The following is a 17,650-nucleotide window of genomic DNA, read 5'->3' as shown; positions in this document are numbered from 1 at the left end:
TATACAACATATAATATACCATATACAAAATATGATATGATGTAATATATTCTATTCTATTCTATTCTATTCTATTCTATTCTATTCTATTCTATTCTATTCTATTCTATTCTATTCTATTATATGCAGTTTTGAGAGCTGTGTTTTGTTGGGTAATTTTTTATTGGGCGCTGGTTAATATTGTTGAATTCTGGGTGCAATTTCACAATTTGGCTACAAAATTCTGTGAAATTCAGCATCCCTGGGGCAGAGGTGGATGGAAAAATCCAGGATCATCTCCTAATTATGCTCAGGATATTTCTGCACCCCTGTTTTCCATCTCCAGTGGTGACAGGACTAAAAATGTGCAATAACACAAATTATTAAACCTGGATGTGCTGGGTTAAACCAGTGGAAGCTGTGCTGCCCCTCAGCATTAATGGGAATATTATTATTATTATTATTTTAATTTATTTATTTATTGGAATATCACGGGGTGGGAGCCTATTTCTGCCAAGTCCCCTTGGCACAGGGCATGATTTGACTTTGAATTTATATTTTTTGGGGGGGAAAATGCTTTGAATTTATAATTTTGGGGGGAAAACTGGCCCAGGGTGTTGTTCTGGGAGGCTGTACCTGTGTTTCACATCAATACAAGCCTGTGGGATCAGAGGGGAGCTCTGATTTTCAATCTTTGTCACAGACTGGACACGTGCTCGTGACATTTCTAATTAATTATGCTTGTGACATTTCTAATTATGCTCAGGACATTTCTGCACCCCTGTTTTCCATCTCCAGTGGTGACAGGACTAAAAATGTTCAAGAATACAAAATATTAAACCTGGATGTGCTGGGTTACACCTGTGCTGCCCCTCAGCATTAATTGGAATATTATTACTATTATTATTGTTAATACTTATTAATAATTATTATTATCAATACAAGCCTGTGGGATCAGTGGGGAGCTCTGATTTTCAATCTCTGTCCCAGACTGGTGACACTCAGCCATTCCTGTCCCCTCGATTCCTCTGTTCCATCCCAAAACCCTGCTCTCCTGAGGATGGAATTCTCTCATGGCTGCTGCAGCATTTCTTTCCTGTTACTTGGATTCAACATTTTAAATGTGTTTTTCCCCACATTCCAGTGCTCAGCCGTTCTTTTTCTCCCACCTTTGAGTTTTTCTAGGCCAGAGCAGTTTCCTGCAAGGGGGGGTTGGTTGTTCCCTGTGAATTCCCAGAGTTTTCCAGCCTCACCCTCCCCTCACAGAGCACCAATCCCCCTCTCAAACAGCTCCTGGGATTTTCCTTGGGCTGCTCAGTCACTTCCTGAGGTCTGGTGGCTTTTCCAGCATTGCCACTATCTGTGACAATGGGGAAGATCTCTTGGGCATTTAAACTTTCCTGCCACACCAACCCTTGGGTCTTTCTTATCCCACTGCGCACTGAGTTTATTCCTGTTGGGATCGGGATAATTCTGCCGTTTGTCCTCTGTGTTCTCTCTTGCCCTCATCTCCTGAGAAAGTAAAAATTCTCAAGGTGGTAGGAAAATTCAAGGGGTTTGGAAATCTCCCTCAGCTGTGGCAAAAAGCAGGGAACCTCTGGTTAAGTTATGTAGGGGCCAGGGCTGTTTGGGATCGTGGAATCATAGAATGGTTTGGGAAGGGACCAAAACTCATCCAGATCCAACCCCAACACCTTCCACCATCCCAGGCTGCTCCAAGCCCCATCCAGCCTGGCCTTGGGCACTTCCAGGGATCCAGGGGCAGCCACAGCTTCTCTGGGAAATCCATTCCAGCCCTCACAGGAACTGTTTGGCTTCAGTCTGTATCATCCTGCCATCCTCAGTGCTCTCACCTCCTTCCAGCTTCTCCAGCATTTCCTTCCTTGTTGTACCTTGAAGCAGAGGCAGAACCAAGGGGAGGAGTTGATATTTTAAAGGGTTTGGACAGTATGAGAGTGATTGGAAAATTCAGGTGAAGAGTCTGAGGGTGAAGGAAAGAGACAAAAGTGATGGTAGCTGTGAAGGATTGCACAAATCAAAAATAGTTTTTGTAGTGAAGACCAAAGCAAGCCAGGGAGGACTGGGAGGAAAACCCAGCTTTCATGAGATGAATAGAACCATACAGAATGGTTTGGGGTGGAGGGACCTTAGAGCTTGTCCAGTTCCACTCCCTGACATGGGCAGGAACACCTTCCAGAATCCCAGGTTGCTCCAAGCCCCATCCAGCCTGGCCTTGGACACTCCCAGGGGCAGCCACAGCTTCTCTGGGAATTCCAGCCCAGCCCCTCACCACCCTCACAGGGAACAATTCCTTCCCAAATCCCCATCCATCCCTGCCCTCTGGCAGTGGGAAGCCATTCCCTGTGTCCTGTCCCTCCATCCCTTGTCCCCAGTCCCTCTCCAGCTCTCCTGGAGCCCCTTTAGGCCCTGGCAGGGGCTCTGAGCTCTCCCTGGATCCTTCTCTTCTCCAGGTGAGCACCCCCAGCTCTCCCAGCCTTTATCCCAGTTCTCCCAGTTGCTGGAACTGTTGGAATTCCATGGTCACCACACAGATGCCCACAGAGGACTTCTCCCCACCACGAGTTTGTTCCTTCCCTCCACACCTTGGTGGCTCCTTCCAGGCTTGCTCTGGAAGTTCTCTCTCCCTGAAGGTTCAGGTTTTGAGCCAGGTTATCAATCCAGAAATCTGCCCCTGGGCGTTTGTTCTGCAGATACCCTACAGACCTTCCTGGAAGGAAAATCTTTGTCTTCTTCTCCAAACAAACCCTTTGGGCATGAAAATATCTGGAAAAATTGATCTTGTGAGGGTTCTCAGGCTCAGCTGATCTCCCGGAAGAGAGAAAGTTTGGCCGGGTTGATAAGAACCAGACACGGATTGATAAGAACTTGGCCAGAGCCTTGAATTCCCGAGGGAAGGAGTCAGGAAACCCTCCAAGGAACAAAGAATCAGGGTTGACCATCCATGAAGCTTCCCCTGGCATTTTTCCCAAGAGCAGCCCCAGCACCTGGTCCTATGTAGGTTAATCCCATCAAAGGAACGACTCTCTCTGATTTGCAGACTAGAAAATATTTCAGGATTATTCAGGGCACGGACAAAAGAGCACAGATACAAAATAAAGGCCAGGACCTCCCAGCAGCTGAGGCTTTTGTGTGAGGCAGCTCTGGGCCCTGCAGAGCTCTGGTCATGCTCCGTGGAGCCAGGGAACAAAGGAGCCCTGACCGTGTTTGCTTTGGCTCGGGGCAGGGAGGGATGATTTCCGTGTCCATACCCATGGCGAGCCAGGATGGGTGGTAGAACCTTCCTTTTCTCTCTCTTTCTCTCTGCAGGTCACTCAGATGAGCCGTCCAGACCTGATTCTGTTCCTCATGAAGTACCTGATGGCCTTGGTGGTTGGGATCCCCTCGGTGTTCTGGGTTGGAAGCAAGAAAACCTGCTTTGAGTGGGCCAGCTTCTTCCACGGGCGCAGGAAAAAGGAGTGAGCGCGGATTTTTTACAGATAAACCCCTCCCTTGCTGCCCTGGGTTGGTTTTTCACAGACACAAAGGCAGGAATGGATGGAAAAGTCACTCTCCAGAATGGGGCCAGGAAGGACAAAAAATTCCTTATTTCTCCCTAAATATTTGTTTCCAGAATCAAATCTGCATTTGTCCGTCTTCAAAATGTTTTTAACAAGAATTAAGTGTCAAATAAACACTTCATGGTGTTTAGGTGGAATGGAAGCTTTTTATTTATAAATGTGCACCTAGCCAGCTGAATCAGAGCTTTAAATTGGGATTAAATGCAGGTTCCTCTCACCGTGGCTGCATTGAAAGCATTTGTCTCTGCTTTTAATCTTCCTTATGCATTGGTGCTGAGGAGCAGCTTGGTAAAGTGACAACAAGAATTTCTTGGAGCTTCTGTAAGGTTGGCATTAATTTAGATTAAGGTTGGCATCGATTTAGAGACAATCTGTGTGATCTTGTGGTAGCTGTGGGTAGGTACTTTCCTAATAAATATTTCTGATTTGCTGACTAGAAAATATTTCAGGGCATGGACAAAAGAGCAGAAATTGCTAATAAATATTAGGAATTTTATAAATATTAGGATATTTTGTATAAATAAAATGTATAAATCCTATAAATATTATACATTATTATTAAATTATAAAATTTATTAAAATATAAAAGAATTAAAATATAAAATTTATAAATCCTATAAATATTAGGATATTTTATAGGATATATTAGGATATAATGTCCTTTAGGATGTTTTCAAACAGAAAGTTTTTGGTGACTCCTCCATCCTTTGGTGACTTTTGCTCCATCCTTCAAGGATTCAAGTGGGCTAAAACAACCAGCTAGGGGGCTAAAATAACCACACAGGGACATGATCATGTAAACGATGCTCTTGTTGGCGTGATCTCTTTCACACCGCGCTAATTAACGCTAATTGCTCCGCTCAGGGTCGTCAACGAGAGCCGCCAAGTGCTGCAGGAGCCGGACTTCGCGCAGTCGCTGCTGAGGGACCCCAACACCCCCATCATCCGCAAATCCAGGGGCACCTCCACGCAGGGCACCTCCACGCACGCCTCGTCCACGCAGCTGGCCGTGCTGGACGAGCAGAGGAGCAAGGCCGGCAGCGTGCACAGCAAAGTCAGCAGCTACCACGGCAGCCTGCACCGCTCGCGGGACGGACGGTACGGGATGGGGATGGGCATGGGCATGGGGATGGGGATGGGCATGGTGATGGGGATGGCGATGGGCATGGGCATGGGGATGGGCATGGGCATGGGCATGGTGAAATAACCAGGGCAGGAGATCTTCCTCCTGTTTAAGGCCTTTATTAAAAACCAGCTCGGGTGGGGACCACTGATGGGTTTTGCGCTCACGCCGCCGCTGCTCCTAGGAGCAGCATGGAGAAGGGAAATGGGGCAGGAGATCTCTCTCTTCTCTCTCCTTTTTAATGTTTTCATTAAAAGTGATCAGCTCGGGTGGGGAGAGCCGACAGGTCTGTGCTGACGCCGCTGCTGCTCCCAGGAGTGGCACGGAGGAGGAGGAAGAGTGCAGCTGTGCTGCTGGTATACAGGCAGAGCTGGGGCTTCCCTCCAAGGCAGAGCTGGGGGTTCCCTCCTCACGAGAGCATCAGGAGATTCCCCTTTTTCAGTTTGACATTCGAGGTCCTCTGTGAAATAAACAGGGCAGGAGATCTTTCTCCTTTTTAATGCCTTTATTATTAAAACTCAGCTCAAGGTGGGGAGAACCCACAGGTCGCGCTCACGCCGAGGGGTCGCGCTCACGCCGCCGCTGCTCCCAGGAGTGACTCGGAGGAGGAGGAAAAGCTCAGCTCTGTCCACTGCTCTGTGGGCAGAGCTGGGGGTTCCCTCCTCATGAGAGCATCAGGAGATTCCCCACTTTCTGGGCTGACATTCGAGGTCTTCTGTCTAGCTGACATCTTGAGGTTAGGGTGAGGGATAAAAAGGGTCTTAGCAGACCCTGGGTTCTGTTCCTCACGTCCAGGCATCACTTTGATTCATCAATTCCGTGTTGGCTCGTTGTTTTTAGGGGTTTTTCTGGTAGATTTGGTGAGGAGTTTCCTCATTTGCATGCCAACCCAGATGTCCCCTCCTCTTCACCATCCAGGTGCCACCCTCCAGGAAGCAGGGTGCCACTTGACAAAATGGGAATTCTTAACCATCAACAACAGGTAGTTAAGGAAAACAACAGGTGATTACAACCACAAACAGTTAGAACTCCACCCTGGCAGCAACTGGCCCAACCTGTGAACTCTGCAACTTTTCTTTAAAAAATGGGCAGCTTTTCTACTCATAACATTCCTCAGGTCTAGACATCACTTAGATCTCCTAAGTCCATGTTGGCTCGTTGTTTTTAGGGGTTTTTCCTGCTAGGTTTGGTGAGGGGTTTCCTCATTTGCATGCCAACCCCGATGTCACCCCCTCCTCACAGTCCCACCTTCCAGGAGGCAGCAGGGGGATACTCGACAAAGGGGGATTTCTAACCATCAAGAATGGGTAATTAAAGCAAAACTATTAACAACAGGTGATTACAACATGAAATTATTCACAACAAATAGCTAGAACTCCAGCCTGGCAGGAATTGGTTTAACTTGTGAACTCTGCAACCTTTACAAAATGGACAACTTTTCTACTCATAACAGTTTGAGCAGAGGGGGCTGCTGAGGAGGGCAGGAGATGGGAAGTGGAAAACCCCTCCTGTCCTGGTTGTTATAAATGAGAAGCTTGACTAGGCCAATATTCAAGCAGCAATCAATTTCTTAATTAATATGGTAAAGTAAGAGCAATACTTTACAATACATACAATACAAAATACACTTTACCAAGTGCTGGGTACAGTGTGGGAAGTTTTCCCTCCAACTGCACACCCATAGTTGAGGCTTACAGGTATTTATAGGGGTACTCATCAGCTTTCTCAGCAGTTTCTATTCCCAATTTTTACTCATCAGCAGTTTCTATTCCCAATTTTTACGTCACAGTTCTATACACTACTGTGATTTAGTTTTTCTCAGGATGTATCACAGAAAAGGAGTATCCCAGGTGGTGGTGGTGGTCTGGTTTCCAAAAGAAGGAAGGAGTATCCCATCTGGTGAGGTCCAGCTCCCCAGATGTGGGTCCAACTTTTGATTGCAAGGACTTTAAATCTCATAACAGTGATGTCCAGCTTCCCTTGGTCGAAACCATAAATCCTTGAGTTGATGTTCATCTTCCTTTCTCAAGCTGCTTTTCTCTGTTTTGTTAAGGTGTGAGATAAGCATGTTTCCTTTTTATATATTCTAAAGCTATAGTTTCAAAAGACCCTTTCTACAAGCAATATTCTAAAATTATACTTCAAAAGTTTGTTATTGCAAATCTCTTTGAGGCTTAGCTACAAGCAGCAAGTTCCTGTCAAAAAGCAACATTCCTCAAAGCTTTAATTCAAATGCTCCTAAATCAACTTAAGACTTATAAAGGTTAATTGTGAACAAAGGATAGGTTCAAAGGCCTTCTTCCATGCTTTATTTTTCTCAGTTATTATTAGAAATTGTCTTTATAACTGTCCCATGGTTGGTTTCCACACATATCACAATCACAAATGCCCACGTTGCCTGTATGTACCTGACACCAAACACAGCTTTGTATTTCACATGGTTTAGGGCAAATTTGGGAGAAAACCTCCAAAAGGGGGCTCCTCCAGAAAGCAAACGCACACGGCCCCTCCTCCCAGTCAAGGAGGGATTCCTTGGAGGGAAGTGGAAGGAACCTGTTTATTTAACAGGCACAGCACCCCCCAGCACACAAAATGAACAATACCGGATGGCACCACTCTGTCACCGCTCTGACAAAGATGACAAATTCAGAAAGTCTCTCCTGGGGGTGGTCTCTCTGTTATCAGTCCCGCTGGTGCTGGGGCAGCTGCTACAGCCACGAGGTGCAAACTCTGAGTGTTCCCCAGGTCCCAGTCCAGAGCAGGTTTGAGTGGTTCCAAAAAAGGAAAGGAAAAACAGTCCAGGGAAAAATTTGGACTGCTTAGCTAAACTAACTCATGAGCAGGAGCAAAGCAGAAGCAAGAGCAAAGCAAAAAGCCAAGCAAAAATCAAAAGCAGCACTATGTACTGCCCCGTCTGTGTGTCCCGCCAGCCGTGGGGGAGCGGCTGATAACAAAACCAAACCAAAGCTTTCACTCTTCAGAGCCAGTCTTGAAGGCACAGAACAAAATATCCAGCATGAACAGAACACACAAATGGGGGTACAAGCATCATAACGTCACCCTAGGACACCTCCCCACAAATTATTATAATTTGGAACTTAGGGTCTCTCAGGTAAAGATATGGGAGCAGGAATAACAGTTCTGTACTAGGAAAATTAAAAAAAAAAAAAGCAAACAGCCAAGCAATGCAGTAAAACAAAACAACACTGTCAGAGTCAGAATAATCCAACCTGACACCCTGTGGGTCAGGGTATGTGGTTTTTTCAGGGTCCCAATGTTGTGGGGAGGAAAGATGAATCTGACTCCATGTTCTTAGAAAGCTAATTTATATTATATTATATTATATTATATTATATTATATTATATTATATTATATTATATTATATTATATTATATTATCTATACTAAAGAATAGAGAAAGGATACTTACAGAAGGCTTAACAAGATATTAATTAACAACTCGTGACTCGCCAGAGTCCCAACACATCTGATGGTGATTGGTGATTAAGTCAAAACAATTCACATGAAACCAATCAAACAATGACCAGCTGGCAAACAATGTCCAAACCACATTCCAAAGCAGCAAAACACAGGAGAAGCAAATCAGATCATTATTGTTTTCATTTTTCTCCGAGGCTTCTCAGGTTCCCAGGAGAGGAAATCCTGGCGAGGGGATTTTTCAGAAGATGCGACAGTGACACAGGGTGGTGGCAGCAGTCCCACTAAATGGTGGCTCAGCCCTCCTGCAGTGCCAGGTGTGGTTCTGCTGGAGCAGGGATCCTGGAGAAGGGTGGAGTTTTCCTCTGAAGGTCCAGGGGCGGTGTAGATGGGCCTGGCCTTCCTCTGGGAATGCAGTGGGAAAGGGCTGATCTTCTAGGAATCCAGTGGGGAAGGCTGCCCTGGTGTCCCAAAACCTCAGATTGTATCCAGGTAGGAATGCTTGGCTCCTCCCCTTGGGTGGAGCATCTCTCCATGGGATGGTGGAATTTGATCAGCCATGCAGTGACATTCGCTGGCCATTAACAGAAGATAATTAATAATTAATGGCTCATTAACAGAAGAGATCTCCTGGAGGGAGGATTGGTTGTGGAAGAGATAAAGAAAACTGCCCGATAAACAGAAGATAAGTGCCCCACCTCTGACAGATGGCAAATAGAACAGACACTTACCTGGCAACCAGGATAGGTCCTCCAAAAATTTGGGGCATTATGGATGGTTTGGGAAGGGATCTCAGAGATCTCATTCCACCTCCCTGGGACACTTTGCACTGTCCCAGGTTGCTCCAAGCCCTGTCCAGCCTCAGACAATTCCGGATGTGGGGAGTCCACAACCTCTCTGGGTAAATCTTGGGATTGGACAGGCCCCTTCCAGCCAGACACGTGGCCGTAATTCTGCTAAATTTTGATGTCCCGGTGCATCTCCTCTCCGTGTCAGTGTCTGGACTGGAAAGAGAGAAAATGCCCTGATATTGTCAGAGTGTGTGCTGGTCTTGGTGAATTAATTCCACAGCAGGGCTGTGTCCAGCGCTGGTTTGCAGGCACAGGAGCGCTCTGTGCTCCATCGTGTGGGAAAACAGAGCTGCCCAAGGTCAGCTCAGCACTTTGCTGGCTGCTTTTGTCCGGGTGGCAGTCGATTTTTTGTCTGTCAATACTCCTGGCCCTGCCGAAGTAAACAAGGGCGCGGGTTTGAGTTGAGGTGGAGCTAAGGTTTCCAGGGTAATTAATCACCGAGCGTTTCACTCCCCTAATTACCAATAGCAGCCAGCCTGGAGTGAGACCCATTGTGAGGAGCTGAAACGCTTTGCCCAGGGCTGTGGGATTGGGGCAGGGAATGTCTCTCCTCACTCAGAGCTCTATTTACATTCCTCCAGCAGCTCGCTTGTGAAAAACGCCAATTGCTTGTTTTTAAAATTTTTAAAGTTTAATAGTAATGAAATTATTATAAAAATAGTAATAAATAAAAATAGTAATACAATTAGAGTAATAATAATTTGGACAAATTGAATTAGGACAATATGAGACAATAAAGACAAAGAGTTACGGACGTCCAGGTACCTTTTCTGGGCAGCGCGAGTCGGAAAAAGGACACACAATAACAAAGGATTAACCCTTAAAAACAATAATCTATTGCATATTCATACACCTCATACATGATGCATAAATTCCATTCAAACACAGAATTCTGTTTGGTCATTGTCAACGTCTTCTTGTGAATCCTAACAGCGCCTTCGAGGTGGGAAGAAGTTCGTTTCTTCTGATAATAAATTCTTTTTCTCTGAAAGATTCAGGTGTCCTGTGGCTGCTATCTCACTGCAAGTCCTTTCTTTAAAAAAAGTATCCTACATTAAACCCGACTGCCTGGTGGTCTGATCTTGCCCCCGAGCAGGCAGCACGGGCTGGAATAGCTCAGTCCCTCCCGGGCTGGAATAGCTCAGTCCCTCCCGGGACACCGTGTCCAAACACCCAGGCCGCTCATAGCCGTGGTTACCTTAGCAAGCCTCGTGGATTTCAGCTCTTTAGTGATTATCAGCTCTCTTAGGATCCCAGCTCTTTGCTTGCTAAGGCGCCTGGCAGGCTGGAGGGGAAGCAGACACGAGAGAGGAGAAGAAAAATCGTCCTGGTGTTCCCAGCGAGGGTTTATTGAGGGGTCTGTGAGGGGTTCCAGCGATGGTTTTTCCTCTCCCAAATGGGCTAAACCAGCCCCTTTTTATAGGGTATAAGGGGATCCAAACTTGTCCAACAGCAGGGGTTAAGGGAAAGTGACCTATGGGGTTACAGAGATAAGCTGGGGTCCGAAAGGTGGAAGACAGGAGCTTATTTTGCTATTTCATCATGACTCAGCAATTCCTATTGTGGGAATCCACAAAATCAGAGGGTTTTGGGAAAGCTGCAAAAGGCAGCTCAGAGACAGCAGAACTGTGATTAGAGCCAAGCAGTAGCCATGAGATTGGTCAGCAGAAAAATTATTTAAAAAGTAGAAAGGCAAGGACAAATAGAACGATGGTCTGTGTATTAACGCTTGTCTAGAAAAACTCCCTAAGCTACAGAAAAGTTTATCTAGTGAGATATTAGGAAATTTGAAGCTCAATAATGGAGCTCTGTGCATTGTGTTTTAAGGCTTAGAAGTAGGTATTGTATTTGAAATAAGGAAGCATTGTTTTAACCAAAGGTACCTGTGCTTACAGTGGTTGGATAGAACTACTGTCAATATAGAATATATACTATACAGATATAAATACTGTCAGTGTGCTTTTGCTTTGTGGGATTGGTCAAAAAACTTATAAAGTGAGATGTGACATTGAGTTCTTGGTCGCTGCCTGGGATGTGAGCTGGTGGCATGACCTTCCCATTGTCATAACCATGGAATGAGACCGATGCTGGAAAATAAAAGAGCTCAAGGCACGTTCCACATCAATCCCATCCTGTTTGTGATTTGTACAGAGACCCCAGCCAGTGATACTATCGTTAAGCCTTGGGCCTCCATGGAGCCCTAGCCAACTCCATAGAGCCTGCTACATTACATAGTGTCGTTTCTATTTTAACGTTTTTTATAACTTAAAACTATATTTAACACAGTACTTAAGAGAATGAATCCAGCATTGCTTTCTAACACAACACCCATAATATTCATTTGAATATTTATGAAAAGGCAGTCATAAAATGCATGCATTTTTCATATCTCTGGTGATCATTCCCCTGTGTTTCCCCAAATCAGGAACACTCCCTGCAGCTACAGGGGCGTGGAGGAACAACTACCTCATGTGGCAGCATGTCGTGACTGACCGACCACTCGCACTGCTTAAGAGAATTAACCCAGCATTGCTTTCTAACACAACACCCGTAACATTCACTTGAATATTTACGAAAAGCCAGTCATAAGATCCACGCATTTTTCACATGGCTGATGATCACTCTGCGTTTCCCTCAACCAGGTACACTCCCTGCAGCTACAGGGGCGTGGAGGAACGACTACCTCACGGCAGCATGTCGCGACTGACCGACCACTCGCGGCACAGCAGCTGCCACCGGCTGAACGAGCAGTCGCGGCACAGCAGCGTCAGGGACCTCAGCAGCAACCCAATGACACACATCACCCACGGCACCAGCATGAACCGCGTCATCGAGGAGGATGGCACCAGCGCCTGACCTTCCTCAGCCCGCTGACAGCGCCCAGAGTCGTCCTCGGCCTCAGCCGGGCTCGGCTTCTCTGCGTGGGACTTGAGTCACTGAGTAAAAAGCTGGTTGTGTGCTCCGAACCTCTCTGGAGGTAATTATTTATTTGAGAACTGTTCCTCGTCGGACACGACTGCTGAATTTCTTATTCTCTGTGGAAAACAATCTCCCCCTTCCTTCTCTCTCCCTCTCTGTGTCCCTCCTTCCGTGGGCTCGGCCCCGAAATCTCGGTGTCGATGTCGGGGTGGTGCTGGGAGTTGTTCTGATGAGACTCCAGGGAACTCTTGATGGTTGAAGGAATCCCTCCGTGCACCTCCCTGCAGGGGACACGCCCAGCGCTGCCTGAGGGACATTCCTGCCAGCTGGCAGCAGTTTTGGTGACACTGGAAACGCCACAGGAATGAAAGGAAGCTCCTCTGAGGATCACCAGCTCCTCCCAGAGCTGTCCAGGCTCAGTTGGCCACAGGGTGGGGGGAAGAGAGAGGCAGGGAAGAGCGATTTTTTTATAACTTGTATTGTTCTTGCTTTTTTACAAAAGACTATTTAAATTTTCTACTCGTTTACAATTTCTGTAGGAAGAGATGGGTTTTAAAAGCAGTTATCTAGATAATATTCAGCCATTTATTTTTTAGAGTCATGTACAAAAGCTGAGATTGCCTGTTCCTGATCTATTTAAAAAAAACATATTATCATAGGAATGCTGAATTTGTGCCCCAAGCAGGAATGTAGAGCCCGTCCCTACAGCCAGAGCTGAGCCTGTTTACAAACCCCAGCACCTGAGGCCAGAGGGACCAGAGGAGTTTATTCAAGGGTGCCCCACCTTCCTTGTGATGTCAGGGCTGGTTTGGGGAGGATTCTCTGTGCTGAGCAAGAATTCAGAGATGGGTGGGAGAAACTGAGGCAGGAGCTGTCCCCAGGTGGGGAAAAGGAGGATGTGGCAGCTGGAAGCCCAGGGCATTCCTTGAGGAGGAGACAGGATCCCCAGTTCAGGGATCTTGGGTACAGATCTGCCTCTGCTGTGGTTGTTTCCATCCCCTTCTGCAGATTCATGGCAGGGAATTCTCAGTTTAGGCTTTTTTTGTGTGGAAAGGATCCCTTAGGATACACTGGAGGCAGAAGTCAAGGTTGGTGCTGGAGAGCTGCTGGAGCATCTTCTGTGGAGATGATCCCGCACAGGGAAACTCTGCTGGCTGCAAACCTACCTCGGTAATCCCTGCTGGGAAACAAATCCTTATTTTTGCATTGTTCTTCCATAATTCCCTCCCTGACCTGCTGGAGGCACGTTGAGAAACCTTTGTGCACCAACGCCGGGGCAGGAGCTGCTCCACAATTAACTCATGTTAATTGCAGCTCATAACCTGTGTGCTGTGGAATCAAAGGCTCCCAGATTTATCCCAAATTGTCCCTCTTGCTTCCAGCGGGTCAGGAGGAGAGGGCAAATGGAGCCCAGCATGGAATAACAAAGCTCTTTGTTGTCAGCCCCCAGGGCCCTGGGGCAGAGCAGGCTCTGCTGTGCCTGTTTGCTCAGCAAACAGCCCTGGGGCCAGCCCAGGGATAGTCCTGGCCTAAGGATAGTCCCAGCCCAGGGATAACTGTCCACATCCAAAGCTGTGGAAAAATCCTTTGGAGTGACTTAAACTGGAGAAGCTGCAACTCCCTGGAAGCCCCAGGGGTGGAACCTTTGCTGTTTTCTAATCCAGCTCCTCCTGACTCACTGCCTCAAAGGGGTGATCTGGTAGAAATCTGGATAAGCTGAGTTTTCCGAAACAGTGGAACTGAACTAAATAAGCTCAAGGGTTTACGTTGATCCTCTTGGCTCAACTTCCAGTATTTTTTTAATAAATTATAGCAATGCTTTGACCTGTTTAGAAACAGGGAGAGGAGCACTCCTGGAGCTTGGAGAAGGATCCTGCTGGAAATGTTGTTAATTTGTGAGGCTCAGTCCCAGTCCTGCTTCCAGATGGGAATATCTGAGCCATTCCTTGTTGATCCTAAAGGGACAGGCTCCTGTCACCCCAGAGAGGAGATTAAACTCAGACTGCGGCTCTGGCTGGGATTTGTGCCTCCCTGCCCCCTCCCTTCTACCTTCCAACACCTGAGCCAGCAGCAGGCTGTGCTCTCCTGGCAGAGCATTCCTCCCAGGAAGAGAGGAATTCCTCCCTCACCCATGGAACAGTGCCCCGGCTCTGCTGCAGTTCCCCAGCCGGGGCTCACAAGGCTGCAGCTCCCAAATCATCGTGTGCAGGGGCTCTGAAGTGCATCCCAGTTGGAATGTGGCCCCAGCAGCATCTCAGGCAGGGGCAGCAGGAGTGGTTTTGGGGTGCTTTCCTGCCGGGTGAGAGCTCCATCCCGGGTGCCTGGTCTGTGGGATTGGTGCCAAGCTTTAAATTCCCCCCGAGCTGAAAGCCCTGGCCAGGAGGGCATTCCTGGAATCCCCGAGGTGCTCTGGGCTCCCTGCATGTCCCTGCAGCTGAACAGCTCCTCGTGGGGCCCCTGCAGCCACCAACAGCTGGATCCTCTCTCCAGGCAGCAGGCAGGGGAGCTGGACAGGGCCTGGCTTCCCCAGCTCACCCCAAACTTCATCCCTGTTCCTCCCACGCACACAATGGCTGCAGCCCCAAAACTCTGCTCTGTGCAATTGCTCCATCAAAGCTTCCTGTAAAATGCATGGCTCCTCATTCCCAGTGTTCCCAGGGATCTCCTGCTTTACCAACCCAACTGCACTGACAACAGAGCCCCCTGAGTTTGTGGTGTTCCTTCTTTCTTAACCCCTTCAGCTCCTGTGAAATGTCCCAGATCAGAGCTGCGGTCCCGTTGCATGGAAGAGGCTGCTGCTCTTTTTGAAAGCATAAACAACCCAGCAGCAGCAGCAGCAAACAGCCACGTTTGGGTGTCAGTGTGTTTGTGTTCTCCCTTTTCTTCCAGCTCACACTCAGATTTGGTGCTGGCAGCTTTAAGCTCTAGGAGGGTCTGGTGAGCACAGGGTGGCACTGGGAGCTGAAATCCAGTCACAGCCAAATCCAGCACTGCTCACGAGTGGTTCCAGCAAGGAGGGAAGGGAAAATCCCTCAGGAAGGGCACAAGGATGAGAGCCAGGCCAGCCTAGAGCAGTGCCCACAGGAAGGGAGGGAAAATCCCTCAGGAAGAGCCAGGCCAGCCTACAGCAGTGCCCACAAGGAGGGAAGAGCAAATCCCTCAGGAAGGACACAAGGAGCAGAGCCAGACCAGTCTAGAGCAGTGCCCACCGGAAAGGAAAATCCCTCAGGAAGGACACAAGGAGAGCAGTGCCCACAAGGAGGGAAGAGAAGATCCCTCAGGAAGGGCACAAGGAGAGCAGTGCCCACAAGGAGACAAGGGAAAATCCTTCAGGAAGGGCACAAGGAGCAGAGCCAGGGCAGCCTAGAGCAGTGCCCACAGGAAGGGAAGGAAAATCCCTCAGGAAGAGCCAGGCCAGCCTAGAGCAGGGCCCACAAGGAGGGAAGAGAAAATCCCTCAGGAAGGACACAAGGAGCAGAGCCAGACCAGCCTAGAGCAGTGCCCACAAGGAGGGAAGGGAAATTCCCTCAGGAAGAGCCAGGCCAGCCTAGAGCAGTGCCCACAAGGAGAGAAGGGAAAATCCCTCAGGAAGAGCCAGGCCAGCCTAGAGCAGGGCCCACAAGGAGAGAAGGGAAAATCCCTCAGGAAGGACACAAGGAGCAGAGCCAGGCCAGCCTAGAGCAGTGCCCACAAGGAGGGAAGGGAAAATCCCTCAGGAAGGACACAAGGATGAGAGCCAGGCCAGCCTAGAGCAGTGCCCACCGTTCAGGGGAGCCGATGCTCCAGCCCAGCTCCAGGGCACTGAGGATCCCAGAAAGCAGCAGGGAGCTCCATCTGTGTGGTGAACCCAGGGCACGGAGCAGAGCACAGGAGACATCCCCAGGTGCTCCTTGAGCAGCAGGATGTCCAGATGAATGTGAAGCTTTACCCCTATGCCCTCGTGCTTCTTTCCTAACGGGATCAGGATTGATTTGCCCCCCAGGCGCGGCGTTTTCCCGGTTTTTGCTCCGTGCATGGGGAGCTCGGTGCATGTACCGCTCTGGCAGCCCTTCCCTCGGCACTCCGGTGCCAGGTGTCCGTGTTGTGACGACGCCCAGCTCCTCAGGAGAGGGGAAGGAGCTCCCAGGAGATTTTAACGTCTTGAAATGTGTGGGGCAGTCCCTGCCCGTGGCTGACCCCGCTTGCACTCGGCTCTTGGTAGACTTGTTTACAGTAGTCCAGTGTCGGTTTTGTAACGTTTAATTTTTAGCACTTTAACTGTGAGTGTACAAATTGGTTCCCTTGTAGTTGGTGTACATTTTCATTTTAGACCTTTGGAAGTTTTTAATAAAACAATGGAAAAACTCTGGCAACAGATTTTCAATTCTTCTCCCGCGGGTGTAATCCTACCCCCATTAAAAAACCCAGTTCAGCAGCAGTTGAGATATAGAGGTTAAAGAATTAAATACCAGATTTTACTCTGGCCAGCAGCTCTGTGAATTTGAAGAAAGACTTTCTAGACTTAATCTCCCCCCAACATCTGCACTCGTGGACGCCGGGCATCCTTCCAGCAAACACAAAGCTCTCGGCAGATCTCTGGCTCTGGGTTGCTCCGCCCTTTTACAAGAACAGACCACTCCAACCACCGGCGTTTCACAGCAGAGAGGAGCAAACAGGTTTGGGAACAGCAATGCCAGGGATGTTTGGGGGTTTTTGTTGCCAAATCCAAGCTGAGGACAGGATGAGTGATTTATCTGAAGGAGCTGTCTGGCACTTGGGCGGATACGTGGTTGTTTTGGGTTGGAAGCCGTACGCTGAGTCTCCACATGGCTGCTGATGAAATAACTCCTCTCACTAATTACTGCTGCTGGTTTAGGTCTCCTTAGAGAAATAGTTCAGGGATGAAACTTCAGGAGCTGCTGCTCTGCCCCATCTGCCCTGAAGTTAAACTGCTGTGGGTTGTGAGTGACCAGCTCTGCAGTCAAGCAGCCAAAGATGGGATCTCTTGCAGCCAAGGGGGATTCCCACTGCTCCTAATCCCAGCAGGGATGAGGAACAGGAGCTCTCAGCGTTTGTCTCCCATCCGTGGGGCATTGCCGGCTCCCAGAGGGGTTAATCCAGGGCTGGGGAGGACATGGAGTCACCTGGAGCTTGTTTGGCCCTCCCAAGGTGGTTTAAGGAGCTGCAGGTGAGGGAGGTGGGAGGAGCATGGAAAAAGAGGAGCTGGAGGAGGCCGAGGTCAGTTCAGACCCCCAGGCTGGGATTAGGGGTGGGGGTGTTTTAGTCACTATCACATTCCTGACCCTCTTCAACACCCCGTTGCAGGTTTGGGGCCAGCTTTGTCTCTCAGCTCTGCCAGCTCCTGCCCCTGTTGTCATTTTTTCTCCAGTTTGAAGGGAGAAGAGCATCTGGCCATGCACTAATCCTAAAGGCAAAATCACTGAATCATGGAATGGTTTGGGTGGGAAGGGACTTTAAATTGATCTTGTTCCCCTGCCATGGGCAGGGACACCTTCCACTGTCCCAGGGTGCTCCCAGCCCTGTCCAGCCTGGCCTTGGACGCCTCCAGGGATCCAGGGGCAGCCCCAGCTTCTCTGGGCACCCCGTGCCAGGGCCTCACCACCCTCACAGGGGAGAATTTTTTCCTCATATCCAATCTGAACCTACTCCAAGAAATCACTGGTAACAAAAGGCTGGAACAAAACAGGTGGAAATAGAAGGACTGTTTTATAAGAAGTCACTTTTAGGAGTTATCTCGAGCTCAGAGCTCCAGCCCAGTGGGA

General features: G+C 48.5%; 1 protein-coding gene across 1 annotated transcript in view; it reads left to right on the top strand.

The window, feature by feature from the left end:
- The window catches only part of FZD3 (frizzled class receptor 3), a 73,421-nt gene extending 57,181 nt beyond the window's left edge, over positions 1 to 16,240 (top strand). The window contains exons 5-7 of the mRNA XM_066547635.1: positions 3,307 to 3,455; positions 4,422 to 4,655; positions 11,612 to 16,240. Of these exons, the coding sequence (XP_066403732.1) occupies positions 3,307 to 3,455; positions 4,422 to 4,655; positions 11,612 to 11,825 (597 nt within the window). The 3' untranslated portion in view covers positions 11,826 to 16,240. The remainder of the gene's footprint in view (positions 1 to 3,306; positions 3,456 to 4,421; positions 4,656 to 11,611) is intronic.
- The last annotated feature ends 1,410 nt before the right edge of the window (positions 16,241 to 17,650 follow it).

Source organism: Molothrus aeneus, chromosome 3 (genome assembly GCF_037042795.1).
Source record: "Molothrus aeneus isolate 106 chromosome 3, BPBGC_Maene_1.0, whole genome shotgun sequence".
Lineage (NCBI taxonomy): Eukaryota > Metazoa > Chordata > Aves > Passeriformes > Icteridae > Molothrus > Molothrus aeneus.
This window is presented reverse-complemented; position numbering and strand designations above follow the sequence as displayed.